The sequence below is a fragment of the Marmota marmota genome, unplaced genomic scaffold (assembly GCF_001458135.2).
Source record: "Marmota marmota marmota unplaced genomic scaffold, marMar, whole genome shotgun sequence".
NCBI classification, from domain to species: domain Eukaryota; kingdom Metazoa; phylum Chordata; class Mammalia; order Rodentia; family Sciuridae; genus Marmota; species Marmota marmota.
This window is the reverse complement of record NW_026000001.1, coordinates 3,856,091-3,880,196: the sequence shown is the minus strand read 5'-3', so window position 1 is coordinate 3,880,196 and position 24,106 is coordinate 3,856,091. Positions and strand designations below refer to the sequence as shown.

The 24,106-nt window shown below is 59.8% G+C and overlaps 1 protein-coding gene across 1 annotated transcript in view; it reads left to right on the top strand.

Moving 5' to 3' along the window:
• Positions 1-24,106, top strand: part of LOC125618060 (SH3 and multiple ankyrin repeat domains protein 3-like) — a 65,749-nt gene that overhangs the window by 11,105 nt on the left and 30,538 nt on the right. Inside the window, exon 2 of the mRNA XM_048807615.1 lies at positions 16,110-16,329. Coding sequence (XP_048663572.1) covers positions 16,110-16,329 — 220 coding nt within the window. The remainder of the gene's footprint in view (positions 1-16,109; positions 16,330-24,106) is intronic.

Genomic DNA, 24,106 nt, shown 5'->3' with positions numbered 1-24,106 from the left:
CGGTTCTCTGGTCCCTTGAGAGGGTTTTGTGAAGTTTGATCCTATTTACAAAATTCACTTCCCTTAAATTCTAACCAAAAATTCTGCCGGAGGTGTTTAAGTCATTCTCATTAACTCATTGTGCTGGCCGTGTGTGTGTGTGTGTGTGTATGAGTGTGTGTGTGTGGTGTGTGGGTGTGTCCGTGTGTGTGTATGTGGGTATGTGTGTATGTGTGTAGGTGTGAGTATAGGGGTGGGTGTGTGTGTGTGTGTGTGTGTGTGTGAGGGTGTATGTGTGGGAGGGTGGGTGGGTGTGAGGATACATGGGGGGTGGGGAGGTGTGAGGGTATGTGTGTATGGATGTGTATGGGTATGTGTCTGTGTGAGGGGGTGGGTGAGTGGGTGTGTATGGGTGTGTGTCTGTGTTTCTGTCTGGGTGTGTGTGTGTGCGGGTGTCCATGTCCTCTGGGACATCCTGACTGTTCCCTATGTCCCCGTCATGGTCTTTCAGTGGAAAGGGTCATGTTTAAGGCCCTGGGTGCACGTGTGCCTGGAGGACAGGATCCATGGGTGGACACTCCTCAGTACCAGCATGGACAGGGGAGTGTGCAGGAACGAACCTTCCTCTGGACCTGAGGGCCAGGCAGTCAGTGGCTCTGTCCTGCCTCTGAGCCAGGCGGAGACCTCGTTGGGTGGCAGAACGCTGGCCCCTAGGGAGCTGCTGGCCAGCCTCATCTCGGCAGCGGGCAGGTGGCTGGCCGGGCCGGGCGGCGTTCCTGGGGACCTGCTGGTCCTCACCCCGTGGGCTCTGTGGTGCTGGGACTCTGGCGCCCCAGCCCTGCTCGGGGCGGGCCTGGCTTGCTCTGCGCGGCCGCGGCTGCGGGCCGTGGCTGGAGGCGTGCCTCCCTCCTCAGGCCGGTGTCTTTAGAGCGTTGACTGCCCAGGTTGGCTGTGAGGACACCGGAGCCCACACAGGTGACATTAGCTGACTTGATGGCTCCCGGATTCTCTGTCCTAGTGCCTCCCTGGCTGGCCTGCCGTCCCTGCTGCGCTGCCCTGGGACCCGCAGGCACCTCGCGGCTGGGTTCTGGGTTTCCTTGTGAACGGCCCCTGAGTTCAGAGTGAAGACGTCAGTGCCCAACGCGGGGCGCAGGGCACCTTGGGGGGGGGGTTGTGCTCCAGCGAACCCGGGGTGCCGTCAGGTCAGCTGCCTACATGCACCTCCCCCCGTGGCCTGTGAGGGCCCAGTGCCCGCCCGTTGGCGCCATCCTGGAGTGGGGTGGCACTAGCGTTGGCCCGGCCCTGTGGTTCCCTCTGCCTTGGTCTTCCAGTGGAGCACCTCCGGGCTTGTGGCCCAGCCATTCCAGCCGACGGCCCTGGGGCTGGACCCTGGCCCTGCGGGTCATATGCTGACCTTAGTGGAGACGGGTCTTGAAGAGGTGGTCAAGTTAACATGAGGTCATTAGGCTGGGTCCTAACGCGGTAGGCCTGGTGTCCTCACAGGAGGAGCTTGAGACATGGACACTCACAGGGACCATGAGAGGACACAGGGAGAACAGCTGTCCTCAAGCCGTGGGGGGACACGGGGAGCACCCTGCCCTCTGGAGGGACCCAGCTGTGACCCCCATGTCTCTGTCCTCTCCAGATGGTGAGGAGGGTCCTAGCTGGAGCGCGGGGCTGTGTGCTTTGCTGCAGTGGCCCTGGGACTCACACAGGTGCCAGCAAGCCCAAAGAGGCTGGAGATGTGGGGCAGAGAGAAGGGGACACAGGGGGGACTTGGCCTGCCAGTCCCTCTGCCCCTGGGAGGCCGTGGCTGTGCCAGCCTCGCTGTCCTGTGCTGTGATGGCCGTCCCGATGCCGCCTCTGTGTGGGGTTGCAAGGCTCCTGACATCCTGCCCTGTCCAGCCCTAGGAGACGGAGTGGCTCTGCCGACCACCGGTGAAGCCAGGGCACGAATGTCCCCATTGGGAAAATGTCCCCTTTGACAGGGTGGCTGCAGGGCTGTGTGGAGGGGCCGTGGAGCCGTGGGCTGGAGCTCCAGGCCAGCTGTGGGCCCGGCCTGTCTCTGAGACTCACCATCATTCCAGGTCTCCTGCCTCTGGTCCAGCTGACCACAACCTGGTGGGGGAGCCGGGCTGTCCCAGGCCCGCAGTGTTTGCTCTTGGTTAATACGGGGAGCTACACTGGTTTCGGGTGTTACCCCGACTTTGCCTCCCTGGCGACAGTCACACTTGGTCGTGAGACATTTTGCCTCTTGTGTGCCGTTGGACTTGAAGTTGTGTGGAGACTGCGGTGCTTCAAGGTCAGATGATGACGATCAAGGCGAGGGGGACAGACCTCCTACAACGGCCTCCTGCCCTTTGGTCAGGCACACCTGGCACACCTGTTCCTGGGCGTCTGCTTTTTACCCATCTTTGTTTCAAAGGTGCCTCTCTTTTTAAAGGAACGTGGCCGTGGTACAGGGGGATGACCCCATGTCCAGCATTTCAGCTGTCACAGGTGGACAGCTCAGTGCTGTTGGCCACGCTTGGGATCTTGCTTCACTGTCACTCCTCCCTGTACCCAGACCTTTCCATCATCCAACCAAATCTTGATACCCATTCAGCAGTCCCTGCCCTGTTCCTGTTCTGCTGCCCCGGGTGACCACCACTCTACCTCCTGTCTCTGTGAATCCGGCCGCTCTGGGGATTTCCTAGGGGTGTACCCTCCTGACCATCATTTCCGGCTGTCTGTTCTTTCTTGTAAGTCTGCGTGTTTACCTGGAGTGCTCTTCTCCGTCTCCCGCGGGTGGGCCTCCTGGCTCCCGGGTATCTTCTGAAAGGCGCTCCCTGGTCCCTGAGGCTGGGTGACTCGTCCTTTCTGTGCTTCTTTACAAGATGCCCCCACCGTCCACCCGCGTGCTTTGTGTGCAGTGAGGAGTCTGCCGTCCCTCGGGAGCTGCTTTCTGGATGGAATGTGTCCATTTGGGTCCATCTGTCGGCCTCTAAGGTTTTCTATTCGTCCTTGTCTGGGGCATTTAATAGGACTTGGTGTAGTGGTGTGATTCTAGAGCTCGGGTTTCATTGACTTTCTTGGATCTCTGAGTTTACAGTCTTCATAAAATTTGGAGAAATTTTGAGTAGCTTTACCATTTCCCCCTCTTTTCAGAGACCCCAGTTTCCTGCAGCCTGGGCCCCTCAGGGCCGTACTGTAGCCCACTGAAGCACGAGCCTGCCCGCTGGTCGGTTGTCCTCATTTCTCTGCGTATTTCGTTCTGGACGGGCCGTGCCGCCGTTCCCTTGAGGCCACTGACCTTTGTTCGACGTCTAGTTTACTATTCATTTTTCCAGGGTAGTTTTCATCTCAGACACCGTCGCTTTCTGTTCTTGGAAGTTTGGTTTTATTTTTGTTTTTTAAACCTCGTGACTCCTTGTCTTTCTGAACATCAGAACTCAGTTCCGGTGACCTTTAACGTCCTGTCTGGTTCTGACAGCCGCTCAGTTCTGGTGAGCGTCGGCTGGCCGACGGTCTCCTCCTCCCGGTAGGTCACTCTTTCGGGCTTCCTTGCTGCCTGGGGTGCTCTCACTGTGTTTCTCATGGGGGTTGCTGAGGGGCGTTGTGAGTGGTGGGCGGCACCTGTTGGCTGGGTTCTGAGTCTCTGTTCTGGGGTCCAGTGGCTCAGGCACAGCTTGGTCCCGCCAGGCCTTGCCGTCACTGTCCAGGGTGGTGGCAGCTCCACCCCGGGGCCCGACTGCTCCCCACTCCCGAGGCGCAGCCTTCTGTGCATCCGTGTCCCCGAGCAGCGAGGCTCCCGGGGCTGAGGGAAGAGGCAGTCCCCTGACTGTGGCGTGGGTGAGTGTTGTCACCGCGACACTCTCGGTGGCTCCCCAAGCCTGGAGCACAAGCTGATGGTATTCTACACAGTGTTCACGGGACGGGTCTCCATGCGGCTCTGCCCTCCCCCAGCCCCGTGCCCTCTCCTGCCAGCTGCAGCCACCCTGACTCCCTGCACGTCCTCCGTGGTGTCAGGTGGGGGCCGAATCCAGATGCTTTGGGGGGGAGGCCCGCCCCTTCTCCCGTGTCCCCCATCCTGACCCCATCTTTGTTCTGCGCCTCTCCCCCCAGCCATCCCATCTCTCCATGTCCACCTCCTCACCCTCCCTGCTCTCTTTAGGAACTCCCCCACTGCCCAGGGGCCACAGGCCACCTGTCCCCACAGCATGGGTCCATCTCCTGGAGAGCCTTCGTCCTGCCCACCCTCCACTGATCCTCCACTAGCTCTGCAGACTCGCCCAGCGGCCTAGGTGCCCGGGAGCATTAGTGAGCACGCCGGGTTTTGTGCCTGTTCTCATGAGAGTGACACAACAGTACAAAGCACACAGATGTGACAGAGTCCCCCGTGGTGATGCTGCCACCACAGGAGAAGATGCTGTGAGCTTCGAGCCTGGAGAAGGCAGGGTTTGGGGGTGTCTGTGCCGTGGGACAGGAGGGAAGAGGGGAGATTCCATGCTCTGAGAAGATGCAGGTGGGATGGCGTGACCACACCACACTTCACCACACCCAGGTGACTGGGAGCAGTTCATAGTGGCCCTGCCCCTTGAAGGACCCTTGGTGTTTTGGTTTCCTGCAGCTGCCAATCAGACCCTCACTGAAAACAATGGAAACGGATTCCCTCGCGGTTCTGGGGGCAGAAGCCTGAAGTCAGGGTGTAGGCAGGGCTGGACCCTCCGGGGGTCCAGGGGAGGCCTCCTCCAGCATCAGGCCCTGGGGTGACCCTTAGCTCATGGCTGCCTTACTCCAGCTCTGCCTCATGGCCACCTGCCATCTCCCCCGGGTCCTCCTCTCCTCCTCCTGTGACCTCGTCTTAACCAGTCACATCAGCCAAGACCCTGCTTCCAAACAAGGCCACCTTCTGAGGTTTGGGGTGAACAGACCCTGGGGGGACCCTCTTCAGCCCAGTGCCCTTGGGGGCTGAGAGGGACCGCCCTGCCGTGTTTTCTGGCACAGTCAGCTCTGGGGACAGGAGTCGAGGTGACTATGCTAAAAGCCCCTTCTCTGTGACGCACAGGGACACTTTCTTTAGGGAACACCTGCCTAGCTGTCTGGGAGGATTCGAGCCTCTGTCGACGTTCTGTGCGGGCAGCTGGAGTGGCCCTGGCAGGGGACTTACCTGTGGGGTGGGAAGGGCTGCCAACCCTGAGGTGGGGACCCTGGTGGCCCTCCTGGGGGGTCACGAGTGCCCACAGCGAGCACTCCGCTCCTGCTGAGGAATCAGTTCCTCTCTTCCTTTCATCTCCTCCACGAGCGTCGGGAGAGATCTTCCTTTCCTCCTATTGAAGTCTGTTAAAGTCCAGGGCTGAAAAACAGATTTCATGGATTTATAAAATCCTTCCTCAAGCGAGACGGGAGGCCTCTCCCTGCTGAGAGACGGCCGGGCCAGGTCCGGTGGTGGCCAGACGTTCACTTCTCAGCCTCCGTCCGCCGACCACTATGAAAAGCGGCCGGAGGAGTGTCTTTGAAGGACTCTGAGTCTTGAATTCGTGACGCTCGTGTGTTTCTGTGTTTTCCGCGTCTGGGGGACTCTGGGCAGGTGTGGGAGCAGGGACTGTACCGAGTGCCCCTGCTCTGCTGCCCAGGCACTGTGGGGGGTGGGTGCCCTGCTGTGAGCTCCTGCCTGGTGGCCCTCGGCAGCGACTCCCCTGGGGACGCACGTCGGGTCACACACGTGCTCCTTCGGCTATTTGAGACAGTATGAGACAGTTGTGGTCACGTGGCGACCTCATGCCTGCTTCTCCAGGTGGACGCACCTCCTGGGTGAGGCTTGGGAGGGCACTGGCAGGACGTGAAGCTGCAGATGAAGGGCGAGGGGTGCACCTGTTGTGTGGGGACCCCAGCAGTGGTTCTCGCCTTTGGTCACTTGCTCCACATGTCACCGGTTGGTGCTGAGTTGTGACGCTCATCTCTAGCCCTCAGGTACCCCGGGGTCACCTGTCACCTCACCTGCCCCCTGCTGCATCCTGGAGGAGCCTCCCAGCCCAGGGTGTTCACTGGCCCCCGGGTCCTCAAGGTCTAGTGGGCCTTCCCAGGACTGGACATGTGTCCCCTCAGCTCGTGCATCTGTGTGGCTGGGCTTAGGATGAGGAGTCATGAGGTCAAACGAGGCAATGGCAGGTGGGGTCCTGACCCCAGAGCATGACTGTCCTTATAAGAAGAGCAGCAGGGAGCCGCTTGCTGTCCTTGGTACGGTACGCAGGAGGAGGCCATGTTGAGAACCCGCCAGGAGGAGGCCCTCACCCAGCACCTCCGTCTTGTGCTTCTGGCCTCCAGAATGTGAACATGTACACTGCAGTTGTCTCAGCCCCCGTCCCCTGTGTCTTGTCACAGCAGCCGAGCATAGTGTCAGTCCCAGCAGGAGCCTGGCACGGGCTGGGCCTGCGTTTCCTAAACCCCCCGACGGCAGGAACTGGGGCCAGGCCTCGTCCTGCAGCCTCCTGGGTGCAGCCCTCCTGGCTCTGGGCTGTGCGGGGGGCCACCCCTGAGCTTGGGGCTGGGGCAGGAGCACAGACGGATGCCTGCGCCGCGTGGGTCTCCTGGAGAGGTGCTGACGGGCTGAGCGCTGTGGGACGGGGCTCACAGACAGCCCTCATGAGGACAGCGCACACCCTGTGGGAATTCTGCATTTCCTGTGACCGAAAGCCAGCCATGCACCAAGTGAGGCTGAATTCGGTCGTTCCAGCCTGTGCTCAGACACTGCATCTTGCCCAGTGATGTTTGGATCAGCTAAAAAGATAAATGTCATTCACGGTGATACATCCGCCTGATTTGCCTTGTCTGGTCAGCAGAATCACCACCCTCGGTGTTACCATCTGGCTTATTGCAGGGCCAATTGGGAGGGTCAGTCTGAATGATTAAAAAGTTAATATCCTCAAAGTTTACTATATATATATATATATATATATATCTTTTTTTTTTTTTTTTTCCCTGGAGCTGGGGCTGGAACACAGGACCTTGCGTGTGCCAGGCGAGAGGGCTCTATCACTGAGCTATATCCCAGCCCTGGGTGTATTTTAATTAAAAAAACAAAATAAATGTAACATTAACTCTCTTCCACGATTCTAAAAGTGATATCTACTAAAATATTCCAAATGATTTGCTCAAAGGAAAATACCAATGGAAATTAATGAACACGGCAATTTCTAAATCAAAATGATTTAAATAAAATGGAAACCTCTAAGTGTACTTTTCTGAAAATTTGATCACATTAAGTATTTTAATGAACATAAAATGAATCTCGGTCTTGCCGCTCAGGCAAAACATCAGGATCAGGTTTCTGAGATACTCTGTCTAGACTTACCTGCAGTCACGTGACCTGTGTAATGTGGGGGAAAGTAAATATAAAGTGAGTTAGAATGCAGCCCAGGTAGGGAAGAGTCCTGAGCACCAGCCAGAGAGGCTGGTAAATGACCTTGACCTTGCCGAGTTGCAAACGGTGAGCTCTTTCTTGTAAAAGCCTGTGTTGAAGAAAAGCAAGATGAGCTCCCTGGGTGGGAAGCTGCAGTTCACTTAGGGCTGCTCAAGGAGGGACTGACGGGGTGACCAGTAAGGCAACCTCAAAATGGGAGCCAACCGGCCTCCTCTGCCTCTCCTCTGCATCTGCCCTAGGCCTTTCCCTGCCGCTGACCCAAGCTCCTCCTGCGGTTTGGTGCTTCCTGATTCTGGATTGCTGTGCACGGATACACTTTTTAAAAGTTTCCTTGTGCCACGGTTGACCTTTTAGCACTCTTGTCAGATGTTCCCCGGATTCCTCAGTCCCCTGCGGTCAGAAGTGACACTCATGGAGCCAGGGACTGGAGAGGACAGGAAGAAATCACGCCTGAGGCCCTCGGGGTGCCAGCCACATCTCTAGGAGAGAATCCACTGTGCCCTCCGCGGGCTCCTGACTGCTCCTGGCCTGGGCTGCTCCCAGCAGGGGGTGTGTGGGACTGTGAGGATGCTTGAGGGTCAGTGTCACAGGTTCTCGCCCTGCTGAGCTTGGTCCCCGGGGGGCATCGGAAGGTGAGTGATGCCCAGGTCCCAAGGTGGCTTCCTGGGGCCTGACCTCAGGAGGCTGGGAGGGAGGGCTCTGGGCCGGCCATGCAGCAGCAGCAGCAGCAAGAGCTGCCCGGGGCTTGGTGTGGGGCCTGGTTCACCTGCCCAGGACCCTGAGGGCTGCTGCTCTCCTAGGAAGCTGGCACCCGGAGGCTCACAGCTGGGGTCACCCCGAGGGGACCCGTGGGAGGCAGGAGGTCAACTCAGATGTTTTTAGCTTCCCAGACAGAAAGGGGCTTCGTCAACAGACTTTCTGAAGAAAACAAGACCAGAAAATTGACACTCAGGCTGCAAAAAGGATGGCCGGTCCCCACAACCATGGGAATAATAGGAATCAACAGACCCACCTCGCGCTCAGACCCCGTCATTACGGTGACGGTGACGGCAGGCCGGGTTGCGCAGCCCCACCCACGGGCAGCTGGCTGTGCTCAAAGAGGCAGGGTAGGCGGCCTTCAAACTCCACGTGGAGTCCCCGGAGGGCCCTCCCCTGTCCAGGAGCCTGAGGCCAGCTTTTATTTATTTATTTTTTGGTGCTAGGGATTGAACCCAGGAGCCCTTAACCACTAAGCCACATCCCCAATCCTTTAAAATTTTTTCTTAGATTTTACGTTGAGACAAGGTCTCACTAGGTTGCTCAGGGTCTTGCTAAGTTGCTGAGCTTGACTTTGAGCTTGCCATCCTCCTGCCTCAGCCTCCCGAGTCACTGGGATTCCAGGTGGGCACCGTGCCCGGCCTGAGGCCAGCTTTTGAGGGCTTTGACCACCACTGTTGGGGGTCCCAACGCTTGTGTTGAACTCTCAGGCATTCTGGCGAAGCGTGCCTTGGCCTCCCGGTCAGGTCTGAGTCTTCTCCACCCCGTCCAGGACTCCGAGCTCTGTGACTTTGTGATGTGCCCAGTTCCCAGACTCCGTGCGCTAGCCTGGCTCTGGTCACCATGGTGAGGAGGTGTCGCAGCCTTGCCAGGCCCTGGAGGCAGCGGCTGTCTGCATGAAGAGGCCCTGAGTGGGTGACCTTCCATGTCCTGGCGGGCTCCTGGCCCAGCCTCTGATGAGGATGTGAAGGCATTTCCACCTGCAGCTAAAACCCAACTCCTCACAGAAAGCCATCTGTGAATTCAGTTTTCAATATTGAAGGAACTGGTGTCCCCGGGAGCCACCATCTTGGCGGACAGAACACCCCAGCTTCTCAGCTGCTAAAATACATGGCGATGTTAAGGTCAGGGCCTGAGCCAGGATAGCCCAGTGGGAGTTTGGGGAACAAAATGGCCCAGGGTTGAATAGTTTGCCCCGGCCAGCTGCTCCTGTGAGCCCTGTGATACTTAGTGTGTGACTTTGCGGGAGGCAAGCGTGTTAGTCAGCTTGGGCTGCTGTAACAAAATACCACCGACTGGTGGCTTCAGCAACAGGACCTGATCTCACAGTTCTGGAGGTCAGGTCAGGAAGTCTGAGGTCAAGGTGCTGGTGAGCCTTTCCTGGGGAGGGCTGCGCCGCCTCTCTGGTGCATGTCACCATGGCCTTTCTTACAGGGCACAGTCCTGGTGGGAGGGGCCCCACCCTTACTATCTAAGGCAGATCTCTGAGTGCATGCACATGGGGTCAGGCAGCAGGACTTGATCTGCAGTAGTGACGCTCTGAGGACTGCACAGCAGCTGTGACAGCCCCCTCCCCCAGCCCTCAGCACCGCCTGCCTCTGTGCCCCCCTGGCCTCCTGGGCCTGTGTTCCTGGTGCCTTTGGGGCGAGTTTCCTGTGGTGACCAGCCCTTCAGGGTCATCTGCAGTGGATGGCGATGTCCTCTGCTGTTTGCAGGCAGAGTCCCTTCCTTTGTGCGATGGGGCTCCTCCAGGTTCTCCATGCCCCGCCATCCTGGGCTGCAGGCCTGTCCAGGGTCTCCCCCTGCCGTGTCCAACAGAAGTGTCAGTGCCGCTGAGCTCCTGCCTGTGCCCTGGGCCTTGCGGAAACAAGGCTGCTCCTCCCCTTGATTCTTCCAGCAGACGATGGTAGGCCAGCCCTCGGCCCCCGGCACACCCAGGACTCCGGGTACCTGTGGCCTCATCTGGCAAGAAGGCTCTGTCTGTGTGAGGAGGGGACTGTCCAGGTGGGCTCATGTCATCTCAGGGTCCTGGGTCATAAGAGAGAGCTTTGACTCCGGCAGAGATGGTGGAGATGGAGGTGGCCACAGAGATGGACGCATTTTGAAAGTGGAAGGAGCGAAACTCAGGACTCGTGACCTCCTCCGGAGGGTGACAGGAGGCATCTGGGTGCTCACTGCTGCTTCAGCCACCGCGACCAGCCCCTCGTTACCCGCCTCCCGCGGGACCCGCGGAGCCCCAGAGGCCTGCGCTGGGGACGCTGTGTGACGGCACCACTCTGTGTTTTCCTCTAGGGGTTGTGGCTTTGCTTTTCACCCCCAGGTCGGCAGTGTGGCTGGAGCTGTGCGTGGGTTGAGGGGAGCTGTGTTTCTTATCTATTGTCTTATAGAAGGTCCCTCTCACTGGCTCTCTCACCGCGGTCCCCACCCCATGCAGGCTCCCAGTATCTCTCTGTGTGTCTGAATTTCATCACCTTTTGGGACGACCTCACACAGGCTTAGTGCCTATGCATGTGACCTTTGTTTACTGTGATTACTGATTAAAGGGCTCGGTCCAGGTACAGTCACGGGCTGGGGATGGGACTCCTCTGTGCATTTGCAGGAGGCATGGCTTGACCTACAACAGGGGCTCATGTCACTCTGGGGCAGGGGTCCTGGGGGTGAGGACACAGCTCTGGTGGTGGGGCAGAGGGGATGGGCTGCATCTCTCAGGGGGACTTGCTGGGTAGTGGGCACAGTAGGTGGGTGGGAGCCACTTTTAGATGAGGCTGCCCCTTAGAGACGATGTTGAACCCATCTTGGCCTCTGCCCCTCCACCTGATGGGCTCTGGAGTGGCCTCTCCCCGGAGTCCCTGCCCCCTGAACCTTGAGCTCTCGGTCAGCGCTGTCTTCTCCCAGATCTGCAGGAGCAGCCGCTTCCAACCATGGCGGCAGAACCGCAGCTCCTCCAGGGTCCACGCAGGTTCTGCAGGTTTGCCTGGGGCTGGCCACCCTGTGTCCTGCCACCAGCTCTGACCTGGCCTGACTTTAGATGTCTATCTAAATAAAGCCCCGGGGCAGCACTGGGGAGGGTCTCGCTGCAAATGGAATGCATTTGAACGCAAAAAATAAGGAGGTGGTCACACAGTCTCGCCTCCTGCGTCTCTTTGAGGTTCCCTTGTATCAAACCTTTGAGTGCTTTAGGTAGAAGTCACACGGGGCACCCCCTGTCTCCTGCAGGTGATCACAAAGGCCCAGTGGCCTTGCCATGAGTTCTGTTTGTGTCTTTATTATGTGTCTTCTGTCCCGAGGCGGCTTTTATATTTCCATGATGGCTGAAGAGTGAGCGCTGGGAAACCCAGCCGCTGTCCACGGGGGCCTTTAGGGGCCTAATGAGCCAGTGGAAGTTTCATGTTCTCTTGCAGCAGGTTAGCAGCAAAGCACCGAGTCTTTGTGGAAATTGCTTCTCGGTGCTTATTTTCTTTTCTCTTATTAATAGTCACTGCAGCAGGGCTGATGTAAGAGTCTGAGCCCTTGAACCTCACCCCCGGGACTTCATAGCTGGGTGCGTCCCCCGAGAGAATAGTTACACGGAGGGGTGCCCCATGCTGCGGGGGCCTCCCTCCTCTGCCCTGGAGCTGATTTCCCAGGGAACTCCCTTGCAGCCTGGTCCTGAGGGGGTCAGGGAACCCGTGTGTCCTCCACAGTGATGCAGATGACACGCAGGCCTTCCGCTTCTGTCTGGACGTCAGATGAACCATGAATGGATGTTCAGTGTGAGTGTGACCCGAGCCGCCGTCCTGCATAATCATATTTAGCGCATATTTGAGTATATTTAGTGCCAAATTCATCTGCTGCTCATATGAAATGCCAGTGTAATTGGCCGCCCTCTGTCCTACCCGGCAGCCCTACCCAGGAGTTAATCATTAAATTCTGTCCAGGCTCCTGGGCCAGGTGCCTGCTGTTCCCACAGAGCTGCTGGCCAGGTCACTCAAGCCTTCTGTTAGGGCCAAGACCCTCCTGGTAGTCAGGTGTCTGGCCTGCCAGTGTGTGACCACCTCCCAGGGCCGGTGCGAGGGGCGGGCTGTGGGCATGTGCCAGGCAGCTGGAGGGCGGTGCCTGGAGGTCTCCTTGCTGCTGTCCCTGCCTGGGCTCGAGATGTGTCCTGGAGTCAGGCCAGGTGTAGCAGGCCAAGCCAGGCTGCACCCCTCACTGGGGAAGAAGACCCTGGGGGTTATGCACACCTCACAGTATTGACCACGTGTCCATCACGGGTCACCAGCCAGGGGCCCCTGGGCCCAGCTCGGGACATGTGTGTGGACTGCAAACTGAATCTTAAAAAGCAATGAATTTCAGCGTTGAAATGTCACGTGTCATACCCACATCTGGCCCCTGGCCTCCCCCTTGACCCCAGCCCCCAGCCTCAGTACGCCCCTGGTCACCATCTTGTGACTCCCGTGAGTGGGGAGCTGCCTTTCTGGAGAGGGTCCTTTGCAGCCTCGGGGCCCTGGAGCCTGGGGTGGAGGGTGGACGAGCTCGGGGCCTCTTGCGGGGTGTGGCTCTGCAGCTGGTTCAGCAGGAGTGACAGGCTGAGCTGGGACCACCCCTGGGGCGGGTTGCTGTCCGGTCCTGCTCTCCCAGGGCTTCCCTGCACACTCCCAGGGCCCCCAGTCACGAGACACAGAGCAGCCGCGGGGCAGGTGGGCGGGTCCAGAGTGAGCTGCGGTGCATCACATAGGGAGGGCAGTGGCCCCGGGGTGGCTGCAGCACAGTGCTGGTGGGAGGTTGCCAGTGGGCACGGAGGGCCTGGGGTGGCCGCAGCCGTGGTTCTCAGAAGCCCGAAGTCCCACCGGGTAAATCTCATGGGGAAACTGCACGCTCAGTGTTTTCTAAAGCCCACTCCTGCTGTGGGGACCAGAGCGTGAGCCATGTGCACAGGCCCCTTTGTCTTGGCTGTGCAGTCCTGGTGCACTGCCTGGTGCCCACAAAGATGGGCAGCATTTCCACGGGCCCCCGAGAATGCAGAGCACCAGTGTTGGATGGGCTGCAGGGCTGAAGCGGGGAAGCCTACCTGTGCCCACTGACACCACGCGCCCGATTTCAGGGGCTGTCCTGTGCCAGCCCGAGGGTTGTGAGGAGGGAGGAGACCCAGTGGGTCACGGGCTCCATGAACCGCGGTGCCCATGCCGCTCATAGGCACACTCTGGATCACAGCCGCCCCAACCCCCTGCAAATCCAGTGCATTGCTGGCGCACAGGAGATAGGTTTTAATTTACAGAAAGAGTCTAAATAGAACAGTGAATTGTTGACTTCAGACCATCTCCAGGCCATTGTTAGTCCCTCATTCCACCAGTGTGACCAGGTCACAGCAGGCACCTCAAATTACAGCATCTTGTTAGTGTTCTTCTCCCTCTTCTCCACATCCACCCACTCACTCATCCATCTACCCACCCATTCACCAGTCCATTCAGTCACTCACCCGTCCCTCTGTCCATCCATATGCTCACACACTCACCAGTTCATTCATCTATCTATTCACTAGTTCATCCATTCATCCATCTCTTCATCTATTCATCTATCCATCCACCCTCCTAACCTCCTTCCTTCCATCCATCCATCCACCTACTTATCCACTCATTCATCCATCCATTCATATCCATCCATCTATCCATCAACCCATGCATCCATTCAACTATTCATCCATCCATCCATTCATCCATCCATCCACCTATTTATGCACCCATTCATCCATCCATCTGTCCATCCATCCACTCATCCATCTACTCATCTATCCATCCATCCATCCATCTATCCATCCATTCATCCATCCATCCATCCATCCATCCATCCATCCATCCATCCACCTATTTATCCATCCATCCACCCATTCATCCATCTATCCATCCATCCATCAACCCATCCATCCATTTATCCATCTATCCATTCACTCATCTATCCATCCATCCATCCATTGATCCACTCATCCATTCATCCATCCATTTCATCCACCCATCTACCCTCCCAATTTTCCTTCCATCCATACGTGTATCTATCAGCCATCCATACACCACCCACCTGGACAACCATGCACCCACCCACCCACCTGACTGTCTTCCTTCCTCCCTTCCTCCCTCCCTCCTTCCTCCCCTCCCTTCCTCCTTCCTTCCTTCCTCCCTTCTCCCCTCCCTCCCTCCCTTCCTCCCTCCCTCCCTCCCTTTCCCCGACCTTCTGCAGAGTTGGAAAAGCTTTCCCTCCCACCTGTAGGTTCTCTGCCTGGGGCCCTGTGAATGGGGCTGATGAGAGCTCCAGGAAGACCCGGTTGTCACACTGTGGCACACTCCATGGGAGAAGCCTGGGGAGAGTGACTCAGAGGGTCCCTCAGTGTGACGCAGCTTAGGTGGCATCTCAACAAGAGAACAAGGAGTTTTTAGAGATGCAACAGGACGGGGAGAGGAAGGGCTGAGCTCCCAGGTGGCAGGCTGTGAGGTGGCCGGCGCCTGGGGAGGAAAGTGGTCAGAACTGGTACTGAGTGCTGTGCGGGTCTCAGGCTGATGTCAGAGGTGTCTCTGGGGACGAACCTGCATCCCCAACAGAGAGGAGGGGACCGTGTCAGTTCGTGTCCTGCTTTGGGGCCCGTGTGGGGAGAACAGGGCACTTTTCTTGCATCTGCTGCTTCTCAGTTGCTTTGGGTTCCGCCTGTTCTTCTGGGGAAGTGTGTTTGGGGTTCTGTGCCCTCCCGCCCCCAGCCCAGAGAGAGACAGCCATAAATACAACACAGGGGACCTCCGCTTCCCGGCTCCGTCAACGTCTGGCATCTTGTCGTCTAAGAATGGGGCTGGAGGCCGGCCAGCCTGCCACTTCGTCCCCCAAGGGAGGCCTGTCCTGGGTTCAGCCTTGGCCCCTGCGCACTGTGTCTAGGACTGGGCTGTGTCTCCCAGCCTTCCTCTAGAGCAGGCTCTGGGGTTTCTGGATCATTCTGTAGATGACTCCCTTTGGCTCAGAGTCACGTGTTGGGGTCACCCAGACGTAGCTTGGGTTCATTCATACGCATGGGCAGAAGAGACCCTGAATGATTAGGGTGACACGTGTCCCCATTTTCCTGGGACAGCTGGGTTTTGTACATCCTTCCTCAGGCAGGTGGCTTTGGCCTTCTTCCTAGAGTCTGGGCAGAGGTGCAGTTGCTGGGTCTCCTTGGTACGCCCTCCACCAGGCCCCGGTTTAAGCCAGCGTCACTCAGTTCTTTCTGAACCCCAGGAACGGAGGGCGTCACGGTCACGGTGCCTGCTCCCAGCATCTGTCTGTCCTCCATGCTTGCTGAGACCCGTGGTCCAAGGCAGCCGTGGGCAGCCTGGCTGGATCTTTGCTGGGTGTGGTTACTGCCCTTGACAGAGGGGGAGGAGCCCTCCCAGCTGCCCCAGCCTCTTGGGGACCCCAGTCTCCGGCTTCAGCCTGCTCTGGGCCGCGGGGTTTGCTCCTGTCCTGGTCCCAGAGGCTGTTTCCTGGCTGAGACTGGCCCGTCTTTCTGGGCTATTTTTACCCAGTTCCCTCAGAGCTGTTTGAAGCAGGGGTCGTTACAGGGAGGGTTCCTGCCATCTGACCCTGTGCCCACTTCTCCTCCTCTCCTGCGGCTCTGTCCTCAAAGAAAACCAAAGGCAGCCGTTCCCCTCACGTGGAAGTTTCCAAGTGCCGGTGGCCCCTGGTGACGCCTCCTAAGCCTGTTCTCTTCTCGCCAGCTCACTGGGGCTGCCTCTCGCTGGGTTTTGCAGCCTCAGGCTGGAGCTCAGGTCCCTGTCCCAGCTGCTGCTGCCTCTGCCCGGCGTGGGGGGGGAGGGGCGCCGCATTCGTGCCGCCTGAGGGACCCGTGTGTGGACGTGGACGTGCACAGCCGACCGTGGGTGGTGTCACCTGCAAAGCCCGAGCTGCGCCTGCGCTCCTCAGGGCCGGTCTCTGGAGCCCCCGGGCTCTCTTTAATCTTCACGTTTCCTTCTCCTGGCAGAGACCTGGCAGCCATGCCGCGCCTCCCGACGTCCAGTGAGGACGAGATGGCCCAGAGCTTCTCCGACTACTCCATGGGCTCCGAGTCCGACAGCTCCAAAGACGAGACCGTCTACGACACCATCCGGGCCACGGGGGAGAAGCCGAGCGGGGCGAGGATGGAGGAGACCCAGGGCAACACGCTGGTGATCCGCGTGGTCATCCAGGACCTGCAGCAGACGGTGAGCCCCTGCGCACGGCGGCGCCCTCCCGGGCACACCCTCTGTCCACAGCTGGGCAGCGTCCACCTGGCTTGGAGGGCACAGGCGCCTCTGGTCCAACCTGGACCCCCAGGGATGATGACACAGGCAAGGTGCTCCTCCTGCCCACCCAGCCCCTCCCTCCAGCCACACTGTCCCCTGCTCCTGCCTCTGCTCACCGCACAGCCTATCAGCCCTATGCGCTCGCTGCTATGACGAAGTCCCCGAGGAAAGCTACTTTGTAAAGAGGCTTATTTTGTCTTATGATCTAAGAGTTCAAGGTCACAGGCCTCCTCTGGTGACAGCCTCTTTGTGGGCAGAGTCCCCAGGCAACATGGGACACCACGTGGAGGAAGCAGGGAGCACATCTTGTCTGTCTGGTCTGTCCCTGCTCTCATGAGGCCACCAGGAGTCCGCCAGCCCCACCCTGGTGACCTTATCTACTGCTGATCATCTGGCCCCGAAGGCCCCAGCTCTGGACACCACAGACAGATTGTTTCCACCCTGTTAATACCTCACGGTGAGGATCCGATTTCCACCCAGCCACCCTGAGAGACAGGCACACCAGACCCAAGCCACAGCACGTACTACAGCGTGCTCGGCCCGCGGGACGGGCGGCCGTCCTGCACCGGGATCAGTGTGAGCCAGCACCTCTGTGGACACTGAGGGCTGGCCTCTGTCCAGCCTGCCTCTCCCTCGCTGCTCCAGGTCAGCATGCGTGGTCCCCATGTCCGAGCCCACCCCACTTCCGGGAGCATGGAGATCCCATGAGCCCTGCCTTTCCTGGCCTTGGCCAGGCCACTGTCCACCAGCCCTGGGCCCCGTGTCCTTCCCTGTGCTGTTTCCCTGTGCCCTCAGGTGGCTGCTTGCCTGTGCTGTCCACCTCTGTCATCAGCTGCGTCCGGGTGCCTGTGGCCCTCCGCTGGAGGCCGACTGGTGCTGGGGCCGGGGCTGGTGTGGTGGGCGTGATGGACAGGGTGGACAGGACAGTGATTCGGTTTCCGAAGACACCCTGTCACCAGGCACCCTCTCCTGACCCTCGTCCCTCCCTCCTCTGCGTGTCTGGTAGGGCTCTCCCGTGAGGTTGCGGATGCCCCAGAGCAGAGACAGCGCCCCCAGGCCCACCCCCTCCCCAGCAGAGGGCTGATTCCCGGGAGGCGTCTCCCATCTGGCTTGTGGGTGCCGGCGTTCAGGCCTGGTGTGGGGTTGCATCCTGCTCAGGGGTGTGGACGTGAGGGTGCCCTGGGCCCGCTGACAGTCAGCGGCTGCAGGAGCATCTGTGACGAGCCACCGGCTGTTCTGGGCATGGGGAGGGCATGCCCACACGCACTGGCCGGATGGTTGCCAGGTGGTGGAGGTGGTGGGGAGCCGTCTCTGTGGGCTGCAGGGACTCAGTCGAGAGGGCAGCTGCTGGAGCATGGCGAGTGGGAGTGGGTGGTCCGGAGGTGAGATCCGAGGTCAGGGGCGAGACCCGAGGTCAGGGGTGACATGGAGTTGGGCTACGGGAGCTGAGCTCGGTGCTCAGATGCGAGGTCAGGGCCAGCCTCTGCAGCCCGAAGGAGAAGACCAGACTTTACTTCCACTGTGTTTGAAGGGTTGAGGTGTGGGCCTGGGCACATTCCGGGTCCTCGTGACGTGAGGCCGTCTGTTCTGCCTCTGCTGCTTCCTGGGTGCTGTTCGCTTTGTCTCAATCGAACCGTGTTCCGTTGCAGGAGGCATCTCTGCTCCCAGCACCCGTAGCACCCGTGGGGGTGTGTAGAGCCGAGCGGTCCCACCCCAGCGGTCCCAGCACGGCGGACAGGAGGAAGACGGTTCTTGGGGGGTGAATGGCAGGAGCTGGGGAAGCCCCTGTAGGATTCTGTTGGGCGGGACCCTGAAGCACAGAAGGGTTCCCCTTTATGGGGGCACAGTGGCTGGAGGTCCATGCTCTGGGATCAGAGGAGATGTTAAGGGGCTTCTCCTGCACCTCCGTGCCCTCAGGGTCTGGCGTCCTAGGCTGTGCAGGGCTCTGGTTCCCTGGGTCCAGGGAGGCTAGAGGAGATCGACTCCCAGGGGCACCAGCCCTGCCCAGCAGGGGCCTGCTGTCTCCAGTAGGCGCTCACTGGGCTGGAGCTGCCGCAGAGTCCTCACTGTCCTAAGGACAAGGTCAGTCAGGTCACCTCTCCTTGGGAAGCTGGGGTGACCCAGGGCCCCCAAACTAACCCCTGCAGTGCCGCAGGCCCTGGGCCATGCTGGAAGCACACGGTGGCTTCTGGGTGTGTGGCTGCTCTCTTCTTATGTCACTTGGCACCCCTGAGGAACACTGCTGCAGGTAATTCCCGAGCAGTGGCCCCCTGTCAGCGGCCTCACTTCCTGCCGTGTCGATCGTCATGACCTGAAAATACTGTATGGGAAACTCCAAGGTACACAACCCGTAAGTTCTAAGCAGCTTTGACCACCGTGTGTTGCCTGGTTTTTCTATGACCAGCCGTCGCTGCTTCTCTCTTACTGTCCCTAGTTTATAAAGTAGCCCTTGTCACAGGTGACAGGGACACATCGCATGAGCAGGTGGCACTCTCTGCAGTGCCAGCCCCCCCGCTGGAGTCTTGGGGTGCATCCCCAGGACAAGGGGATGAATGCAGGCAGAGAGGTGCCGAGGCCCGCCCCAGCCGCGTCCGTCACCCTCAGCATCACGCCCACCCCACGCTGCGAGCGACCCACTTCGTTGGTGCTTTTTATTTAACTTAGGAGAGAAGGAGACAGGAAGGTCTCAGACGACGTGTCCAGGGACACCTTAAGGAACCGAGCAGGATGCCCCCGAGGGCTGGAGCCTCGCTCCTCTGCTGTCCAATTCCCCTTCTCCCTCCGCTCCTTCCCCGCGGAGCAGACTCCAGCCTCAGCACCGACACGTCCGTGTTCCCTTCTCCCTCTGGCCTCTAGGGTTGGCCGGGCAAGAGGTGGGGCCTTCTGATCCACGCAGACATTCAGGGACCCAGGCTCTCTCTCCTCGGCATCTGGGCCACTCCCTGGAGCTCCGGAACCCCCACGGGTCCTTTCTGTAGCTGTGGGGACGGTGAGGGAGGGGAGAGGGGACTGTGGAGGATGACACTTCCCCACTCCCCTGGTCCCCCCCGGGAGACCACACCTGGTGCCAAGGAGGCCGCCCAGGGAGGAGGAGCAGGAAGGCTTGAAGGGGAGAAGCTAGTGGTGCCTATGTGCACACACATGCACACACATGCACACACACGCACACACACACATGCACACACACACACACATATGCACATGCACACATACACACACGCACACACACATGCACACACACATGCACACACATGCACACACACATGCACACACACATGCACATGCACACACACGCACACACATACATGCACACGCACACATACATGCACACACACGCACACAGACACACACACCCCTGCACGCACACACACCCTCCCCTCCCTGCCTCGCCCCCTTGGGCCTGCCATCTCCTGGGGGCGCAGGACCATTTGCATATGGTCACTGTCTGCCACACTTTCCCTGCGTTGCCGGGTTCTGGCCAGGGGAGGGGCCTTTCCTCCTCCCAGCGCCTGTTTGGGTTCTCACCTGAGCAGGTGGAGCTCACTGCTGAGTGCTCTGTCTGCTTTTGAGGAGGAGTCCTGGGGGCAGTGCCCGCTCAGCCAGTGTCCAGCAGGTTCTCGTTCTCCGCGGGGCTCCTTGCTGGACAGCTCCTTGTGTTCTGTGAGGACGCTGTACTGTTGGCTCTGAACACGGACCATGGCCACAGCGCCGTGACTCACACCCGAGCCAGACACGCCCTCTCCCTGTAGTGCGCCACGGCCTCCCATGCCCCGGCACCGTCCCCAAGGAGAGCGTGGGAATGTGAACGTCCTGGCACCGTCCCCAAGGAGGATGCTGGGTAGCCCAGGAAGCAGAAGGCCGAGCTCCGTCTGCTGGACCTCCTGGACACCTGCCCCGGCGACTGGACTTCTCTGCTCCGTGCTCATCTGTGATGGCGTGAGCTTGGAAATGTGATCTCGGTTGCCAACCATCTTCCAAGCGGGCAAGTCCCCGGAGAAGGGACCTGAGCCATGAAGAGGTGCCCTGCTCCCTGGGCCGGGGCGCTCTTTCCCTGGTCACATCTGTGCACCTGGTCTGGGGTCTTGCCGTGACCGTTGCTTCAGAGGAGCTGGTTCTCTTTTCCATCCTGGGGGACGCCGTCTCGGCCTGTGCTTCTGGAGACTGGCTTCGCGGCTGGACACAGAGGCTGCGCTCCTTGCTGCCTGGGTCCTGCCTTCGAGGGCGTCTCCCTGCGCCTGGGTCACACTTGGGGCCTTCTCCCTGCGGGCTGGTGGTCGGCTTCGGCCTGGACGTCCTCCTCGTCGCCCCTCGTGGGCGCTGTCCTGGGTGCTCGCGGGATCTTCCGCTCCCCCGCGCCGGCTGTGGCTGCAGGGTCCTCCCTGTTCCTTACCAGTTCTACTCCTCCGTAGCCACGCATCCTGGTTTTTCATCTGTTTCCATCACCCTGCGCTGTCTCCTGAAATCATTCTTTCCAGTGGCTGTCTGTTCTCAGGCGTCTGTCCTGTGGTTTCCCTCCCGGTGTCGGGGTCTCTGGGAGGCCCCCTTCTTCACGGGGTTTGTCTGTCCCCTGCTGGCTCCTTGCTCCCTGCCTTTTCTGTGTCACAGCCTCACCACGGCTCCGGCCCTTTCTCCCCATCTCCTCCCAGTCGAGTGACAACAGTGGGTCCTTCTGATCTGAGAGCACGTGAGGGCGTCTTCCTGGACTCCCTCTCGAAGTTAGAGCTGTCTGTCTGTCTGTCTGTGTATCTGCAGAGCTTTCCAGGTGGAAGGCCTCTTCCCGGAGGCTGGGCTCTCTTTCCCTTCCGCCTGTCTCAGACACTCCAGTGGTGGGGACGTTCCACTTTCAGGGACCCCAGCATGAGGTCCGCTAGGACACCAGGCCCACAGGGCCCCGGCATGTCCCTGGGAGGGAGAGGTGCGGCCCGGTGAGGGTGAGAGGGCATGTCCCCCCGGGGTCTCTCGTTTCTCTGGGCACTGAGAGGGACATTGCTGGCCTTGGAAGGCACCACATCTTGCTCTGGATGCCTTTTGGGGTGGCTCCCCTGTTTTGGCCCTGGAGACTGTGCACCTCGGCATCAGCCTGCTGTGGGTGAGACTCCTGGCCCTGGGGTTTGACCACCTTGTAAGGTTTTAGCCGTTCTGAACTGGGAAGGTGGGGAAGGGGGAGGCTGCTGGGGAAGGGGTGCCTATGGCGGCAAGTGCCCCACCCTGCCCTGCCCCTCCCCAGGCAGCAGGCTGCCCACAGGTGCCCATCCTAGGCTGCAGGTCCGGGGCTGGGGTGTCCCATGTGGTGGACCCTGGGCTCCACCACTGTATTAAGGCCGCATTCACAGCATCCTGGACACTGGCCCGTGGCACACACCACGTCCGGTCTCCAAGCCGGTGGTCAGTGTGGTCCTTGGCAGTCTTGAGGTGGGTGGTGTTTCTGAGCATCTTTGCTGGGGTGACACACAGAGAGGAAGGGCCAGTATCTCAGGTGCTCCAATGGGTGCAGCGATGGCCACAGCTGGCCCAGAGGCAGCACGTCCCTCCCTCTCCCTCCCAGGCAGGGCACAGGGAGGTTTTCTGTCACCCTAGTTGGCAGAGGGCAGTGTGGGCCACCAGACCCCAGAGCCAGTGAGAGGCAGAGCAGGTGGCCTGGGGACACTCGGCCTTGGCCTGGAAGCCTGCTGGGGGGAGGCCCTAGAGGCTTGCATTCGACATACCCACTGATGGCCTGGTGCCCAGACTGCAGCTGGCATCTGCCGTGGGCAGCACTGCATGGGGGCAGCTCTGGGTGGACGCCATGCAGGGGTGGATCACTCATTTCATTGCCCCGCCATTCATCCTGTGCTTTGGGGCAAGGCACTGAGGGGTGAGGTCAGCAAGGGGTGGCAGACCCTTGTCTGGAAGCAAGCCAGTATGGGCTGGAGGTCCAGCCCTGGCCAGGTCCAGCTTCCCTAATCCAAAGATCCAGAATCTGAAAGGATGCAAAATCCTCAGCGTCCTGAGCACCGACGTGATGTCGTATGTGGAAATTCCACACCAGGAGCTTTGCTTCACACAGAATGATGAGAGATGTGTGAAGTCACCTTCAGGCGAAGCGCGGCAGGTACAAGTAAAACAGTGAATCAACGCAGACTTGGTCTCACCCCAGGGACCGTGGTCAGCATCTGCAGATATTCTAGACTCTGGAAACTCTGGAATCTGAAGCACCTGTGTTCCCAGGTGTTTTGGGGGAGGGATGCTGGAGCCCCCGCGGGCACAGGGTGAGCCCGTGGTGTCCCCGACCAGGCTGACCTCAGAGGCCCTTGTCACTCGTGTAGCGAGAGGGCTCAGTTGGCCGTCTCCATCGCAGCCAGGACGAGGCGTTGGGCCTGGAAGGTTCTCAGGGCCCGCTGAGCGCGGGGCAGCCATGGCCAGGGCACCACCCTCGGGGAAGCCCGAGTCCGCCTTCTGGCCTGCTTGGAGCCCTCCTTGTGGGTGACCCTCATTAAGGCGCAGGCAGGGCTCATTTTTGTGGCAGGTCTCGTCTGTCTGAGCCAGAAGCCCGGGACACCTTCGAGAGTGGCGGCCGGTGACACCTGCTCTTGGGCCCGGAGGCACAAGGGTGCCTTGTGGAGGGAGGGCCTCCGCGGTCAGTCCCCACTGGGGCATAATCACTTCTGGGATTTTCTGAAGACCACTTCCCTTCACTTTGTTCAAAACCAACAAAGCCCCGGGAAGCCGAGGCCAGAAATCCCACGGGCGTGAGTTCTCAGCAACAAAGCAGACATTGTTCCCGCGTGCGGTCCCTTGTGGGCCAGTCCTCTGTCTAGCTGGGGACTCGAGCAGCTTCTGGAATCCTGCCCAGAGGAGCCTCGTGGAGCTGCCAGCGGGTCCATCCCGGGGCCCCATGCTGGCCGGCTGGGTGACAGTGCCTGGGGAAGTTGCCGGGCTGCCCTCCACTGCCCCGTATGGACCCTCACCCAGGTGTGGTCTGAACCCAGGCCCCTCGTCCAGTGCGACTGAAGCTTTAGCCTTTGAGTAACAGCCTCGGCCAGGGCGGTCACCCCTCCAGGAGCCCTTGGTCCTGGCTGAGCAGGGACCCGGGCTGGGTGTAGAGGCCACGCAGGGAGTGGAAGGTGGGCTGAGGCACGTGGAGGGCGCGTTTCTGGTCATTCCAGAGACACAGTGGCTGGCGCTGCCAATCCACGTGGCCTCCACAAAGAAGCGGCAGGTGCCCAAATCAGTGCCCACAGTGCGCTCTTCTGTGGTTTGGTTTTGGAGAACACGAACGCGGAAGTGGGAACGCAGCTGGGCCCAGGCTTGCGGCAGCTCAGTTCCTCCTGGGTGCTGAGAGGCACGTCCCAGGGACACCTAAGAAGAAACGCGCTGGCCCGCCACGCCCCTCTGGGGTCCTCGGGGCATCGGACTCCAGCCCCGAGCTCCCTCCTGCCAGCCTGGTCGTCCGTCCCATGACGGCAGGCGCCCAGGCAGAGGGGCAGGGCCGGCTGCTCCTGGGGAACGGGGAGTCTCTCCTGTGTTAAATAAATGCACGTTGGAGCTGAATATTTCGTTTAGCAAAAAGCCTTTCCACTGCTCTCCTAGCCAGCACAGCTCACTGCCATCCATCCATCCCCCTGCCTCCGGGCCTGCGCAGATCCCAAAGCCACAGCCCCAAATTTGCCTCACCCAGGGCACTCTGCTCTCCAGCCCACCATCCCCGCCCCCCCAC